This window comes from Bombus pyrosoma, linkage group LG12 (genome assembly GCF_014825855.1).
Source record: "Bombus pyrosoma isolate SC7728 linkage group LG12, ASM1482585v1, whole genome shotgun sequence".
In the NCBI taxonomy this organism is placed as follows: Eukaryota; Metazoa; Arthropoda; class Insecta; order Hymenoptera; family Apidae; genus Bombus; species Bombus pyrosoma.
Genome location: NC_057781.1, coordinates 11,794,972 through 11,812,273, shown reverse-complemented (window position 1 = coordinate 11,812,273; position 17,302 = coordinate 11,794,972). Strand labels below are relative to the sequence as shown.

Here is a 17,302-nt window from a genome sequence, read left to right as displayed (position 1 = left end):
GCACGTATTCAAACTTTGTTATTTACAATTGCATTGTATACTAAACAATTGATCGAATAAATAAATTTGTATAACACATAATTGGATTTTTTTCATCTTTGAAATTATCTGAAAGGCAAAACTTGGGTTAATCATTATAGCGAAACGTGCCTATTGTACTTTCGGTAGCTTAGGAGTACTATGACAGATGGAGTATGGCAAATTTTCTCACAGGAAAATGTTAGTACGAAAGTAACTAAAAAATTATTACACGCCTAAATGTACACAGCTCGAATTCCAATTTCCTAGCATGCACAGTTGGAATTCAATTTCGAAGCAAACAATTAGTCTCGTACGTCGAGCAACTGCGCTACTCTTCTTGCAAGTTGTAACCGACTTTTACTTGGAACACAACCTTCTGGAACGTAGAGCAAGCTCGGTATCGGAATTGGAAACGTTGCTGGAATTTTCTTTCTATTAAAACCACCAAGGTCCAATCGTAATATCGTGACAAATAATCAGCTACTTTTCCAACTGTTATTTAAACGACTCGTATGTCATACGTGGCTGAAAGATGTTTCGTCTCTTAAAAAGTAGAAAATCCTCGTCTATTCTCTTCGCAAATGCTTCGCATCAAATCGCTATCTCTCCCATTCTTATCGTTGTTAAATATACTCGTGTTATAATAAAGAAGATCGAAAGAAAATTGGTAGATTAAAGGACTTGGAGTAAAATTTGACACTGACACGAGAAAAGAATCCTCAGGGCTTATAGAGTACGAGTAATTTGATACTTATTCTATACAAAACACACACACAGACACACACAGATTGCAAGAAGTTTGAAAGATGTAGTAGAAAATGAAAACAAATTACGTGCACGTACAACGAAAAATGTATATCTAGCATCTGGAATCGGAAATTTAAAAATCCAGTACCTAGTTTTATAATATTTCATGAATCAATGTCATTACGTGCATCGAGGAGAATTAGAATACGTCTATGTAGTATCGGGGAAAAGGACCTAAGAAATATCTAGCGAACCATAAACAATGTCCCGAGAGCCGAGGCGTCGATGAGCCCATCAATGTGTCGTCGGTTTTTCAAGTGAATAGTTGCGTAGAAAAGGTCTACGTGGCCTTGGCCAGGAGCGGTCGCGGAACACGTGCGTGGTGGGTCTACGGAAAGACAAAAGACACGCGAGAGCAGTCAGTTGAGTTTGAGTTGAGAAGTCGAAGAGTGTCAATCGAGAGGTCAGAGAGGGCGAGTTGTGTTGTCGAGAGAGTGTGGTCCGCGTGAGAGAGAACGTTGGATCCGTTGTGTCGAGAGTTGTCTAGATTGTAGCGTGTTATTGCGATTAGTTCATATTAAACTACCATCGTTTTTCTGTCTATATTTGTACAATCCATTCATTGTAAATAAATTACAAATATCAGGATATAACAACAATATATTCCATTGACGATACTACATCTATACGCGCCTCCTGTCACGTGTCGACTTTTGCTCCGTGCCGTCCTGTGAACCGTGAATCTTTGAGACGAGAAAAGGAGGACTGCGCAGGGTTAGCCCCTTCCCGTACTTTAGCGAGTCAGACTCGCGATGAAGGTTTTGGCCCAAACGTAAATATCGCGAGTCTGACGGGCGACCAGATACGTCTACATTTCGGTTCGTATCGCGACTGTTTACGAGCTTGGGCCCGAGTTTCGTCGAACTAAATGGCACGAGAAGGGATTAAGGAAAGACGCGAGAGAGTTCCGGTCTTATTGTTAGGTTTAGGGCTTAGACGACGCGACGCGGCGCTGCGCCACGCCGATCGTACGGCTACGACTACGACTTCACTTTCGGATCACCGTTCGAGCCGACAACATCGAGCCAGAGAAAAGTCTCTCTCGTGGCATAGTTCGACGTAGTATCTAGTCGAAGTATCTATTACTTGGCGTTCTCTTCTTCGCCAAAACGGTTGAATATCGCAAAGCGTAAAGATTAAAAGAAAAAATCTAAAAATTACTTTTATCGTTAACATTTTGATGATTGATACAGTGAAATTGGACGAAAGAGTCAATTTTCATTGTATCACGTATTCTCGGCTACTGAATTTTTGATCGTCTTTATTTTAAAGCTCGAGCCTCTATTCGATCGCAGAAGCGCGATGGAAAACAGAACTACATACGTACGTACAATGTACACGCATTATATAGTCATGAATGTGTATGTTGTGTTCAACTGCATCGAGTTGTATTCCATTCACCTTAGCATTCTGGCCCGCTTATTTTATTTATGCACTTTATTTCATTTTGACAATGGCGGTTTACTCTTTTTCAATACGAAACACCCTGCATAATAGATAAAATTGGATTGTATCATGGAATGACGGATAGAGTGGTGAAAAACTTTAATGAATATTTGGCCAGAACGTCGGTTATACGGCCATCAATTGCAAAGAATCGTCAAGTTCGTACGTACTTTGAGTCGTGAAACGATCGAAGAATCGTATCTAGTTTGCTTGTACGCGATTGAGAAACGAAGACAGACACGCGTCCACGCTTAGCTTCTAAATAGTCTCGTGTTCTCTGAAATAAAATATGAATACCATTTCGCGCGAAACAGTCTACGGTATATGTTTAAGACCGCTGTAAGTGCCATGTATCAGACTTTTACTAATCGCATGTTTGTAACAAATGTCTATCTATTATTCCTGAACAAAGGCATACGTATGTTAGGTGTCAGCTGTCATCGTCAAATCGAGACGTAAATTGTCGAAAAAAGCGCAAATTATCGATATAAAGGCACGAAGAAACGTTCGTTGTCAATGTATAAAAATCCAGGGCGTAGAAACTTACTTCGGACTACGAACAAACTCTATAAAAATTCAAGTGACATATTCGGCAACACCAGAGGATAACGAAGTCTGAATGAAGAAAAATCTTTTTTTTTTTAATGCTTATAGTATGCCAGAAACCTATAAACTACACAAGTATCTTACCAATACCAGTTTAAATTTGGGAAATTATATAAAAAAGAAGTGTAAACGAAGGAATTGTAATGGGTCCGCTCTAAGAGCTTCTTATTTGAAAAGCCGATAATTCCTATAAATTCGGTATAACGAAGCTAGTCAGATTGGAACTATGCAACGAGTCATATAGACGTTTCTTTCACCAAATACACGGATATTTTGATGAAATGAAGACTGTGTGATTTTATTTGAAAGACAACGCTTCGTGTTATTATGCACCGACTACTGACCTAATATCTATCAACCATTCCACGAACTCTCCGCCACTTCTTTTCACTCGTAAAACGAGAAAAGAAACTAGCTATACTTTGTGATATTTCCTCGAACGTAACTCGAGTCTCCCTGACTCTGTTAGACCGTGATCGTAATCGTTTAAAATGGGAGAATTGTAAAGCCTGGTGGTAGATTAAACGGAAAAGGAGGCTGATGTATAATAATAATGCGTCGTCTCGCTTACTACGTTACGAGCTTAATCATTCCCGGTTTCTCGCGAATAAGCTCGAGCAGATAAATTACGCGGACGGCCGTTGGGGCGCGATAATTCAATTGTAATTGGCTAATCTTTAACGTGCCGCCGCTGGAAGACGTATTTAACGGGTGGGTTGGCCGCAGGCAGCTCGGAAAAATGACTCTATTAACCACGGGGACCTACAGAATCGAGCTCGAAGGGGGACTCGTAGAGTAGAAACTTTGCTAAACAACTGCACGAGCTGCTAACTAGGCGGCTAACAAGAGCAATCTGTATCCGTTGCTCGGCATAGTCGTCGCTTTTCTCATCCCTGCCCCTAGCTGTCTGGCCAAGTCTTGGAAAAACTACTGCGCGCCTGTGTATTGGTCGTAACAGCGCACAATGTGAAGAAGAATCGGGAAGGATAGACGGGCCGTTTCCTACTGATATAGTCATTTATTTGAAGAAATGCGTTTCCGTAATAAATTCTACGTAGAATCGTTTAAATTCACAATAGAATCAGCCGTTGAGAGTATCGCGAGCAGGTTGCGACGAAGCAATATTCAATGGCAGATCATCGATCAAAGGATGGAATAAACGTCTTCTGGCAACATTTTTCTATGAACGTACAAAATATCTTCACCGAAATTTTTATTGATTATCATATGATAAATTAAGTCCTTTACGTTGTTCTTATATTTGAATATACGAAATGATGGATATTTAACCTCGTCCTCTCTGAGAAGACGTCGTAAATGTAACAAACAGCTCGGATCTCCTCTTTAAGGGGACACAAAGAGATTGCTGGTGATTATACAGAACAAAATTGGACGAGCTTCAAATTTTTTAAACATATGTGTTTTCTCGAAGAGAAGATAAATAAGAAAAGTGGAAAATGTGGCGAATGCAAAGGGCTAATTACATAGATGCGAAGGTACCATAATTTAACAAGATATTATAATTTAACTGTAGATACGTACCGATATACGAACAATTTAATAATACATAAATAAAGTAAATTGCGAAAGAAGACGTCTTGATTGCGATCAACATAATTTTGATAACACGTGATTAACGTTCAAACAGACCATCCCTTACATTCATCTACGTACACACACACGCACACACACACATATGTATAACAACTGCGCCCCAAATTGGGATTCTTCCTCCGCACTTGAAGAGAAAACGCAATTTAGGATTTATCGTCCTGTTAAAATTTCGTTTAGGTAAAACATTCGTCTCCATGAACAATACCATGTATGAAGCAACGAATGGGTCAAGTACTTCATCCTTTGCGTAATAAAGTAATAATGTTTTATGCGATAAAAGATCACGTGCTTATTAATTTCTTTGCAATATTTCTCAAATTTCTATATTTTAACAAACATTTTTTTATTCAAAATAACAAACTTTCAGTCAATTAAAATGAAAAATTTCTATTTCCATCTCTACATCTATTTCTACTTCTATTTCTATTTCTATTTCTATTTCTATTTCGATTTCTACTTCTACTTATACTTCCACTTCTATTTCTATTTCTATTTCTGTAGATTTCTAATTTACATGTCCACCAATAATAAAATCTATTTGAAAAATGAAGTATGAATTAAACTTCTAAAAATTGTACAAGCGTTTATCTCATTTTCGATGTATCAAAGATTGCTTGCTACGCAATTATTTTGCGTCATGTATACATCTTACCTATACACCGACAATGTTACGATTTAATGGAGCAACGAATAATAAGAAATCATTATTTTAAACAACCATTCTACAAATACTGATTTTTAATTATTCTGTAGGACCGTCTATGAAGATGAATGCATCATTTGCAGGTTCGAAAGCAAGGTACTCGGCAAATGGCAATTTTACTATACGAGAGGCGAAAAGCACAAGGAAGAAGTTGGAAATTAGAAAAAGTGGCGGTAGTTCAGTAACCTACAGACAGACAGATAGACAGACAGACAGACAGACAGACAGACAGACAGACAGACAGATAGTAGGTACACGTACCCGACAAAGACACAAGGAGTTCATAAATAATCGAAGCGTTGAAGCACGATGGTGGTTTTCGCATGAAACATTGATCGGCCGATGCGGACATTGCAGTTTATAATGAAATAAGTGGATAGTGAATCGTTTTTAACCTCGCTACGCCGAACGTATCTAACTATTGACATTTCGATAACTGTTGCGATAATTTGCTCTCGTAAATTTTTAATTACTATTTTCGTGATAAATTTCTTTCGTGCCAAACTGTAGATAAATCGCAAACCGTAAACGGTTTGTGATCTGTGCGTTAACATATCGAAGGAATTTCAATCGTTCCTTGATAAATTAAATTGAACGTTCTGACAAATTAAATGTCCAACGAATAATTCGAAGCGAAGGAATGGAAAAATATTTGATATTTCATAAATTACGGAATATTTTGAAAACGCTTGATACTTGATTTTCGATATTTCCCATTACCGAGTGAGAAACGACTCGTTGATGGCAATTGGTTGCAACGCAACGGATTCATACAAACTTGATGAAAGCACACGCGCCGCGGAGAATTCCCACTAAATTGTTTTGACAATGAATCCTCCTTTATCGATATTTAATAAAGCGATGGCCACGTTTTCCAAGCGATGCAGAGAAATCAATAATGCTATTTTGAAGATATTCTATTTTCGAAGTGCGTTGAAAGAAAATCTCGTTAAGTAAAAGACAATTGGAATCGCAAATTCTGTACGGATATAATCGTCAACGTTTCTCAAAAAATAACAACTCGTATGCTATTTGAATGTTTCGTTTCAACTTTGAATTTGAACTTTCAATCGAAACGATGAATTAGAATGTTGTATTTCGAATTTTCAACTAAACAAAATACCATTGTTTATTCCATAAATTAATCTCTGTCATCCACCTGTCGTAGATTCCTATTTCTAATCAAAGATTTTTTTCCATGTTAATTAGAAACAGATAAAAGCAATAAATATTTAAATCGAGTACTTAAAACTAGAAACTCTTCTTACACAGTTTAATACATGTTGCAAGTTGTTTAATTTTACAAGAAAACACGTGTATCGTACGTGCATTTGCATGGTCGATTTTCTGATAAAAATTTCTTCATATAAATTTATAGATAAATATCCTGACCTTAAATAAACATATAGAGCGTCGATAAAAAAAAAAAGGTGCACAGCACCTGTCACAATTGAACGATAAATAGTAAATCCGATCGGATAAATCGTACAAAGAAGAAACCTTTCGTATTGAGAAACGAGCTTTTGATGACTTCGTCTTTACAAAAGTTTGGAATTGCATCGCGTTACGGATATTTCGATTTTCCTCGAATAACGTGACAATATCGCTCGTGTGGTAGCCGAACCTTGTAATGCGCCGTGAGTGACAGATGCGGCTGACGCAAAATGTCCCATATAATATCGATTGCCACGACATAGAAGCGTATCTGGACAAAACGAAACCATAAATTCGCGTCACAACTGCTATTAATATGACGTCGGAAAAAGAAATTTCATTAAACCTTTCAGCTCTAGCTACTTCATTATCGTTATTCATCGTAAAGGAAGAAACACTTTTATTATCCAATTCGAAAATGTACACTGATAACGAAATCATATTCTATCGTACGCCTTGTGTGTCGAAATTAGACCATTTCAATTTGTATTTATCATCGTATACTCTTTCTTGTTAACAATAAGTTTGAAAATTGAAAATCTGTTTAATTTGCCTGAAAATTTTCCTCCTGCCATTATTTTAAGTAAAGGTAATAGGAATAGGAAGAATATTATCACGGGTAAAAGGTATTCTTAAATATATACGTAATTTATTTATATATATAAAATGTCGTGTCTAGATGCGTTTTTAAAAATTTGGCTAACGTTCGACCTCTTAATGTCGTTTATACTCGCACGATAGGCATAAAAGTGCAAGAATATCAAGTTACTCGTGCTACCACTGACTATGTTTTTACGAAAGACCTGTTCCTAAACATAGGAATACATAGTCTGACGGACCCTATGGTCTCGTTCAATTTTAGTAACACTTTGACCCTAAAATATTCTGTCCAGCAACCCCAGCAACATTTGACAGGCAAACGAACACGATTAGCAAATCTCATACGTCACGCGTAACCACTTTTGAAATAACATCAACTTAACCGGGTGAATCGTAATCTGGTATTATGTACGCCCTTATACGTACCTTTGCTTAATCGTACTATGCTTAAAAATAGACAGAAAATATATAAAGATATAAAATGTAAAAATCCAGAACTTATAACGTGGATGATTTGTCGAGTGTAATATCAAAATTTTCTTAAAAAATCAAAGAACGATTAAACATTACTCGATACAATGTCAGATATCTGTGTGAAAATTTATTTGAAAAAAGTAGCTCCTTCTTGAACAAAATGTTTAGTTTCATTAAAAAAAAAAAAAAATTGAAAAAATTAATAGTCTTATTATGACAAAATGACGCAAGTTAATAACCAGAGAATACCTGTTGTTAAGAAATTACTGACATTATTGTAATAATAAGGTAATAATTACATTAATTGATATAAAAGTTGGTAATTACGCTCGTACATTGTACACTTGAAAAATCCGGCAAAACCTAAATCCAAGTTTCCAGCGCTAAAACTATTTTTAGAATATCGATCGCACGGCCATGTTGAGCACATGGAGTGACCTCTGACTGGATACTTTTATACAAAAGCACCGCATACTTTTTTCACCAGAAACTGACATTGAGTAGCAACTTTCGACCGGCACATTGTACAATAAAACCGATTGTCCTCTCTCTATCTATCGGACTAAATTTTCAGAACCATGTACAAAATTCTTACATATCCGTCCCCTTGCTACAAAAGCGACGCAACTCAAAGATCATACGTATCTTCGAACTGTTACCGTAAAATGTTCTACGAGATTCTCTAGGCCCGTAAACTGAAAGTTTGAAACGCTTCAAGCAGAAGAAAAACGCAATACGTAAAAATGAAACAAAAATTGATATTATTTCACGAACGTTCTTACGCCCGATAGGAAGGAAATAAAAGTTTGAAGCTAAATTTTATTAACAAGACGTGTAAGAAACCTATTTCTTAATGTGTACATTTTTAATTATCATATAATTGTCGTAGCAAAGCTGCGTTACGTATGAAAAGTAATACAGCATCTAGTTTACACAGCTCGTCAAACTTAGATCTCTGTAAATCGTAGTCCCATTGCCAACGTCGTATCAACGTGAACGACGTAACGAGATGCGCTGTAACAATAAGATGCGATATAAACTCGTTTTCTCGAAAATTCTGTTACGTATGATGCATGATCCCTAATTCTTCAATCAGTGTCACGTGTCGCTTTTAACGTTTCAGGGTGACTTATTCGGGGGACTGAACAGCGGTCTACAAGACGGCTTACTTTCGAGGGCGGAAGCTTTGGCGGCGGATTTGGGAAAACACAACGCGGGCACCCCAATGCCTTTGAAGCACGACCCTGTTTCCGTCTATCATCATGGAACCCACATGCCAACCCCCCATCCAAATAACCGGCCACATCATCAGGTACATTCACACCTCTTTGTGAGTCTGCATTTTTCGCAATACTATACTCGTACCGATTGTTTTTCTTTCAAAGTATCAGTTTCGTTGACGAAAGTATAGATTCTCGTTTGTTTTGTTATCAACGTTATTGTACGGTTATGTTCTCGTTATTTCGAATAGTTTACTGCTATTTCAATACGTTGTATAGCTATGTGTACGAAAATACGTATGTACAGTCGGTTACAAAAATATTGGAACATCGGTATAATTTTGTCTGTTGAGCTTTGTATTTGTAGCAAGCACGCGATTACTATTTAGAAAAATGTATCGAACTGTGTTAGTACATCGACTGTATATCGACTGCTTTAATTTGTTGATCACACTCTTGCCCGTTATTGATTTATCGAAGTTTGAAGTTTAATTTGTTTTCGAGCGTTAATCTCTTATATTTCGTAGACGAACATTATTATTTTTTTAGGATATAAGGATATAAGATAATCTATTTCGTGGAACAATTAATTATTCGTAATATTTGAGTCAACGCTGAGGCGTGACAGTTTCTTTCGTTTTCAAGTACGAAGAATTAACATACCTATATCGTATCCGATATGATAACGCACGCTTGTAGCGTTAAAGTACAACGTTGTAATTTCTATTTACCGTGTTGTACGTACGATAGACTTGTTCCACTCCCCAATTTTCTTATAGTATTTTTACGTAGTAAAATTGTAGTAAATTTTACGTAATGAAATAAAAGTGTTGCTAATCGTTTATAAAAGAGAAAGTAATACCTGATAATAGTAGAGGTATCGGATATCGAGTACGAAAGAATGAAACAGAGGCATTGAAAAAGGACCTTAAGGATTCTTAATGTTGCTTTATGTTATTTTCCGAAAGATGACATAGATACCTAGGTAAATAAATATCAGAGATAAAAAAAAGTTATGGTATATAATTTCATTTATTGCTATTGTTCCTGCTAACAATAATCGCTAATTTTTCTCCTTCTTAGCGATAGTCTTATTAACGCTTGGCTTTTCTTGATTGAGCAGAAATATTTTTCGTATTATAATTCGATAAAGACGACGACAAAACGGAGTAAAGTCTGTAGTTACGTTCGGACTGGAATGAATTACGAAACGGACTAATTGTATATCGTACGTGGCCTCAGAGGCACGATAATTTGTTAAAACTTAATGTTGTTACCAATGACGAAGTTTATCGGTGAAACAATTATCGTAATGAAGTGTACCGAAACAATAACGTCGACATGCAAAATTCAACGTTTGAGTACGATTATAAAATGCAACGAGTTTCGAGGACGGCTTAAAACCACCGACAATAATTAATTACGCGTAGCAATTAATTACGATTTATAATTAATCCGTCAATTAAAAAATTCAACCCTACCGATTTTTTATTAACGTCTTTCGCGATACGAGCAACAGTTTTCATTTTGATACTTTAATCATTGATATTTCCCATAATCCGATACGCGTGAGTAATTGTACACCTTCGAACGTACGATTTTAACGTTCGTTATCGCGAACTATGAAACTGATCTACAAAATGTATCTTTTCCATGTGAAATGATCGCTAAACGATAGAATTTTTGATACGCTGACAGATAGAACAGTATTAGAGTATAGATATAATATAATTCACGCGTCATACGCAACGCCAAATCTACGGAAAATACCTGGAAAATCGCCCCTTTAACGTTAACATTTTTTTTTTTGTTCTTATCGGTAAATAAGTGAACAATAGAAATACACGCGACAATAAAATGTCGATTCCCCGTTAATATTCAGAACGAAAGATTTAACCAAAAGGAAGATGCGCAAAGATACAGACCTGTATATTGTACTGCACGAATCTGTATGCCTAGATATACCTATTGTTTACAAAATTATAAATAAAAAATTAATCGCTTAGAAAGACAGACACGTAGAAGTGGTAGGAACGTGGCATTAATTCAATTGCAATTTGCTCCGTGTCGTTCCGGGGTTTTTATGCTAATACAAGCAATCTGAGGCCGATGAGCGGATGATAGCATGGCAGTAGGGTGAATCAAGCAATGTTCAGCGACCCGGAATGATCTTCTCGAGTTTAGGGGCGTTGCTCGTACGTTATCTCGCCATTGGGACGATTCGTAACACGCTGGGCGTAACGCAATCAATTTTGACAGAATTTCCTTTTCATGTTACCAATCCCACATCGGGCTCGCTGCCGAAATTCCAGTGCGTAAGAAACGTATCTATCTATGTAACTACCACACAAGCAATTATCTCATTCTCAATGTCTCGAGCATTGCCATGATATACGTAATTTCGAAATTCGGCAACTTAACGACCACAATGTATCTGTTACACGACGGTCGGCATTCTCACGATTTCTCTTATGGCGAGCAAAATCGACCATATTTCATGAATTTGAGATTACAAAAAAATTAAGTCGGAGAACTTTTTAACGATATCCAAAAACGATAATGACGCTAATATATATACATTTATATATATATATATATATATGTGTGCGCGTATATGTAGTTACGAGTTACTCAAAGATGTATGAAGTAGGTGTAGTACGATTAAAACACGCATACGTTTTACCTGCTTTTATTTATGCATCGTTTTCCAAATGCGTTTTCCAAATGCAAATGCATATTAAAGCTGAAAAATATATTCGATTGCAATATTGTTATATTCGTAATCTATCCATTATCCGAATGAAATATTTCTATAAAAACGTCACCGATTAACGTATTCGTGATCGGAATAATACATTTTTGTAACAGCTTCCATGGAGTCCTCTATCTTGTTGCTGATGCTTTTGCGTTAAAATCTTCCAAAGGATTTATCTACGCGTTAGAAATATCTTACACGTATGCTTCGGTGATAGGTTTCGCGTTAAACAGATATTATTTACGCAGACGTAAAGATATTCATCGTTCGTATAAAATCAATCGAAGAAATGGTTGAATGCGGCCTGGTGTAGCAACGAGACAGAAAATAAGAATAATTCAGTTGTTTAAAAACTCGTCCTGACAAGTGGTCGATAAATGAACCGATAAATCGATAAATCCGATAAAAAAAAGCATTATTTTATTCAAAAACATTAGCTACGCGGAGAATGGTCGTTGTACAATGTCGGCAAACTGATCGAAGGTGGATCAACCGTAACAGCGAACGCGAGAGTATTCGTTTCATCGACCCGCTGGAAATCGGCTGACTATTATTAGTCGCTAGAATATTCGTTGACCATGAAGTGGGTGTATAGATCGGAGATCTGGCTTCCCGCAGTGCGGTGGCACGACGAGTGAACGACGAGCCCCGTTCTCCCGCTTACAGCTCTTTCTCTCTGTCGCATTCTCCCGGCCGCGAATCTCCCATACAGATGGTCAAACGGCAAGTGTCCCATAAAGTCTGTTTTTATACGCGAGGTTGACGAATTCAATAACGGTAGTGTTGCTGCAGGCTTGCCTAACGCGCAACGTATTACGTTCACGAACGCATGTAACGAGTTTTGTGTCATTGGCACAAGCTTTGGGGAGCGAACCGAGTCAAAGGGAAAAGAGCAAGGGGAAAGAATCGTGACGAGCGATAGGCCGTACAACGTAGATACAAGGGAGCAAGGGTAAAGAAGAGAAAAACAGGGGCACGTATCGAAGAGAGGAGGAACGAGAGAGTCGGCTAACCCTACCGCCGTGTCGCGTCGCGTCGCGTCGTGTCAGCATAATGATGAAATATTGCGCGGGTCTCTAGGGCCCTACCATATACGCCCCTGGGCTAGTCCTTCGCTCACTCCATATTTGCAACTATCCTCTTCCAACGTGCTTTCCTGCTCGCTCTTTCGCGCCACCACCCGCAAACCCCTGCATTTCTGATGTAACTATGCTATTCCAGAGCACCCCTGGACTGAAACCGTGCCATCCAGTTAGCTCGCTACGCTGCATATTCTCGTGAGAATAAATGTTGCGTACACACGAACGCGCGATCCTACTCCTACGCATACGCGTCACGCCCTGTGTACAACGTTACGCAAACGTCCCGTAGCCGTAGGCGCATGTTCGCGCGAGCACCAATCGCAACCACACTCGCCGCATTTTTTGCCGATTTATACGCGGACCTTCCGCTTTTACGACCTTTCCCCTATATCTTTGCGGTCCTAGGATTCTAAAAGAGTACGAACTCATCGAGTGGGGTTTGTACGTTCTGCTGTCGCGTTTGTTTTCTCAATATCCGGAAATTCCGATATAGCAGCGTGCTGGCCGTGTCTTTCAGTTCTTTTTTCCAAACTTTCTCCGGTTAGAAGATATTTTTAACAGGGTTGTATCTTTGAACGTGTTATTGAAATATTATTCCTTGGTCGCGAAACGACATAAAAATCCGGACATTAACAAAGACGTAGATACGAATGAAAAGCGACTGAACAGAAGCCAAAATACACCGCGTCGGATGATACGCATATCGATCTTGGACGATTTCAATCTTTTTTCGACTCCGTGACTTTTTTGGCGTTGTGACGCCGAATCATCGTGCTCACGACCCTCGACAGCGAGCGTCAGAGAGTACGGGACCTTTTGCCGGCATCCCGGCAAACTACAACATCCGCGACTCTTAGAAACCCGGTAGTCCCTGAAAGTATCACCCACTCGGAGTCGCTAAAGCTACTCGAGCCTAAATCCTGACGACACATTTATGATTGCTGCTATCGGCAATGCGATACTCCTGGGAATGAATGGATACCGCGCGATACGTCGACCTTGACAGGCGCATCTCCTCTGCAGAGAGGTCGACGTTAACGCGTACGTATTAACGTGCATGTTTATTGGTTTAACGAAAAGGTGGAAATTGCATATTGCCACGGATATTGGGATACGTGGCTTTGAGAAAACAAACAACACAAGCGATACCTGACGTGGCGTCACTTTCTACGGGGAAAAAATATGAAGGGAGCTCATAAATAATTTGTAAGGGGTCGCGTACACTGCGCTCGCGACGACGCGACGCGACGGCCACGGCACGTGCTGCATAATTGTGCGTGCTAGTTTGTACACGTTCTCTCTTCATCCCCGTGTCCTCGTCCCTTTCCATCCCTCGTAGCCCCCGTTGGTTTCATTCATTCTTTCCTTTTAACAATGTTAATTGGTAGAATCGCGTAACCACGTTACCGTACAATTTCTGCTCGAAGATCTTGATTTTTAAACAGCTGTGGACGTGCCGCCCTCTCGCGCTCGAAATATTTTACGAGGCGAGTTCGATTAATTTTTCACAACTGCTGGTTTTAAGTTACGTTGTTACGATTATTGATTTTGCGTGATTATGAAATTTGTACGCCTATAAAAGAAAGCTTGGAATATTTTATTCGCATAGCTGCTAGTAATTAGAACACGATTCTTTCATCCTTGAACGTTTCGCTTTTGTTAACGAACGTTATAAAATTATGCAAATACGTACAAGATACTCGTTTAGTTTTATACAGGTATAACGAGATTTTATACCGAACGTTGGGCAAATTGTTAGTTCGTATCACGGTATATTTGTTACAAATATTTCGCAGTAATATCCGACCGTTATCATTAACCGATACGTTTTCCAACTATTCGCTTAATTTCTTGTTTCTGTTGCACAACAGTAAAGCATATCACGGTGGAATTATACATACTTAAAATTCTCATTACTCGATGTTCGAGTACCACTAGTCGATCTCGTTTTACAAAATATCCGATGATAAAGCAAGAAGCGTACGAAACGTATTAACTTAATCGACGCCACGCTTTACGAGTAAAAAATGCGCAAATTATATTTTACAGATGAGCCATCCAGGAATGGAGAGTCTGGACATGTTGGATCCGGCAAACTCGATGACCACATTGACGCCAATGTCGGAGAATACCGGCGGTGGACCAGGTCATCATGCTGGGATTCACGGTCCCTCGGTTTACGGGGGGATGAACGGAATGATGGGCCATCATCATCATCACGGAAACTTGGGCGGCGGCGGAGGTAGCGTACCACATCCGGCTCATCATCACCCAGCGATGGCGGCGGCAGCGGCAGCAGCCGCGGCCGCGGGTCTTCATCCAGATGCAGACACAGATCCACGGGAGTTGGAAGCATTCGCGGAAAGGTTCAAACAGAGACGCATCAAGCTGGGCGTGACGCAAGCCGACGTCGGGAAAGCCTTGGCGAATTTAAAGTTACCAGGCGTTGGAGCGCTATCTCAATCCACGATATGTCGATTCGAGTCGCTCACGTTGTCGCACAACAACATGATCGCGCTGAAGCCGATCTTGCAAGCGTGGCTGGAAGAAGCGGAGGCCCAGGCGAAGAACAAGAGACGAGATCCCGACGCCCCGTCGGTGTTGCCAGCCGGCGAGAAGAAAAGAAAGAGAACGAGTATAGCCGCGCCCGAGAAACGTTCTCTGGAGGCATATTTCGCTGTGCAACCACGGCCGTCCGGCGAGAAGATCGCCGCGATCGCGGAGAAGCTGGATCTGAAAAAGAACGTGGTCAGAGTTTGGTTTTGCAACCAACGGCAGAAGCAGAAGCGCATGAAATTCGCGGCTCAACATTGACCCGAGGGTGGCTTGTGACAGCAAAACTGACCGTATCAGTTGCCCAGTCTCGAGCCTAAACCAGAACCCTTGACCGAGTTTCAGGGATGGCCGTAAACGGAAACGGACGATATAAGAGCACGAAAGACGCGATCGCTGTGGGAATGGAATTACGTACATACGTACGATCATAACCGGCAGTGGGATTTAAACGTAGTGCGTACCAACTGTCCTACGTGGTTGCTGATGGTGGGGTCATTGGAATTGGAAGTGATGCGCGTACGACTTCTCGGCCATTCAAGTGGATCGCAAACGTAATTAGCTCGATGCTGCGGCCAAATAAGAGTAAGCGATAGTCAGACTGTCACAGGCTTTATGCGAAATATTTTACGGTCATTGCGCGCGCGCGCGTGTGACGTTCTCGACGCGTCTCCAGTCTCCCGGCGAATTTTCCACCGGAACCGACGATGCTTGACGAATCGATTCACGAGCCTCTTCCCTCTTCACTTTGCCATTTCAACTTGCTCGTAACTTTACGCTACCATTCTAATTACGATGAATAACAGACTCGAAAACTGTCGTTCGAATGTTTACTGGTTCGCAATTTTCCTGTTGTCGATACGCAGAAGAAAATTAATCGTTGGAATTAATAATAATTAATTCGTCGCTAAACGGATCTTTCGATTATAGCGTTAAGTTGAGAAACATACTTCTCTCTTCTGTATAAAGATTCAAGTATACTCGATTCGATATATTTCAGTTCCGCTGTTCGAAGCGATGACGAAGATCACCATCTTTTCCATTTTTTGATTCTAAAGGAAAAATTGGAACCACGGTGATTCGAAAATAAAGAAAATCTTACTACGTACGCGATTCCAGTCAATTTTTAGTTGAGAGGGCCGAACGCCAGATCTGCTAACGTAACGTAACGATGAAAATTCACCAACTTGATAAAAGTACCTAATAAGGATCGCTGACGTTACATGCTATATACTGAAAATGTGCTACATGTTGCATAAGAATATCGTACAGAATGACATAAAAGAACCCTTACGGAATCTCTAGATCAAATCATCTGTAAAAGTGAGATAGAATTTGCGAAGCATATCAGCTACGATCGCGATAAAACAGTTTACGAGCGTAACCCACCTTTAGACCAACTTCTGTAGACTGGAAATCAGGTTCGAAGGTTACCGAATTTAGCGTATGTCTAAAGTCGTATTTTCCAATTGTTCATAACCTCATAAAACGATATTTTCTAACTTGATAAAATTTTGTGCCTTCGAATTTTCTATATTTTACGTGGAAGATCTCCATCGATAAACGTATCAAAAGATCAACGGAGACTATAAACTGTTTATCGAAATTACATATACGAAAATATAATTTGATTAAGTGCTTCCAAAAATATCAAAATATATCTCTCTAAGTACCTATATGAATAAATAATCATACAGAAACGGATTGCGAAATAATTTATACTTTACGTTCGTACTAACGTAACTAATTCTAATTTGTAAAATTTGTAAAATATGTATTTTGTAAAATCATAGAGGCCAGGAAACATTTGAATTTTGAATTCTGATTTCTGTCATAACGAGGACAAAAGAAGAGGAAGAGGATTGTTCGCGAACGGGGAAGAGTCAATCACAACGAAAACCAAATAGCCGAATAATCATCGATGCGTCTTGAAAAGTACAATTCGAAACATAAAATATAAAAGTACGTATTGTTATAAAACTCGACG

General features: G+C 39.1%; 1 protein-coding gene across 1 annotated transcript in view; it reads left to right on the top strand.

Annotated features, from left to right (window-relative positions):
• Positions 1-16,158, top strand: part of LOC122573832 (inhibitory POU protein) — a 57,634-nt gene extending 41,476 nt beyond the window's left edge. The window contains exons 3-4 of the mRNA XM_043740732.1: positions 8,829-9,017; positions 14,812-16,158. Of these exons, the coding sequence (XP_043596667.1) occupies positions 8,829-9,017; positions 14,812-15,576 (954 nt within the window). The 3' untranslated portion in view covers positions 15,577-16,158. The remainder of the gene's footprint in view (positions 1-8,828; positions 9,018-14,811) is intronic.
• Positions 16,159-17,302: the final 1,144 nt, after the last annotated feature.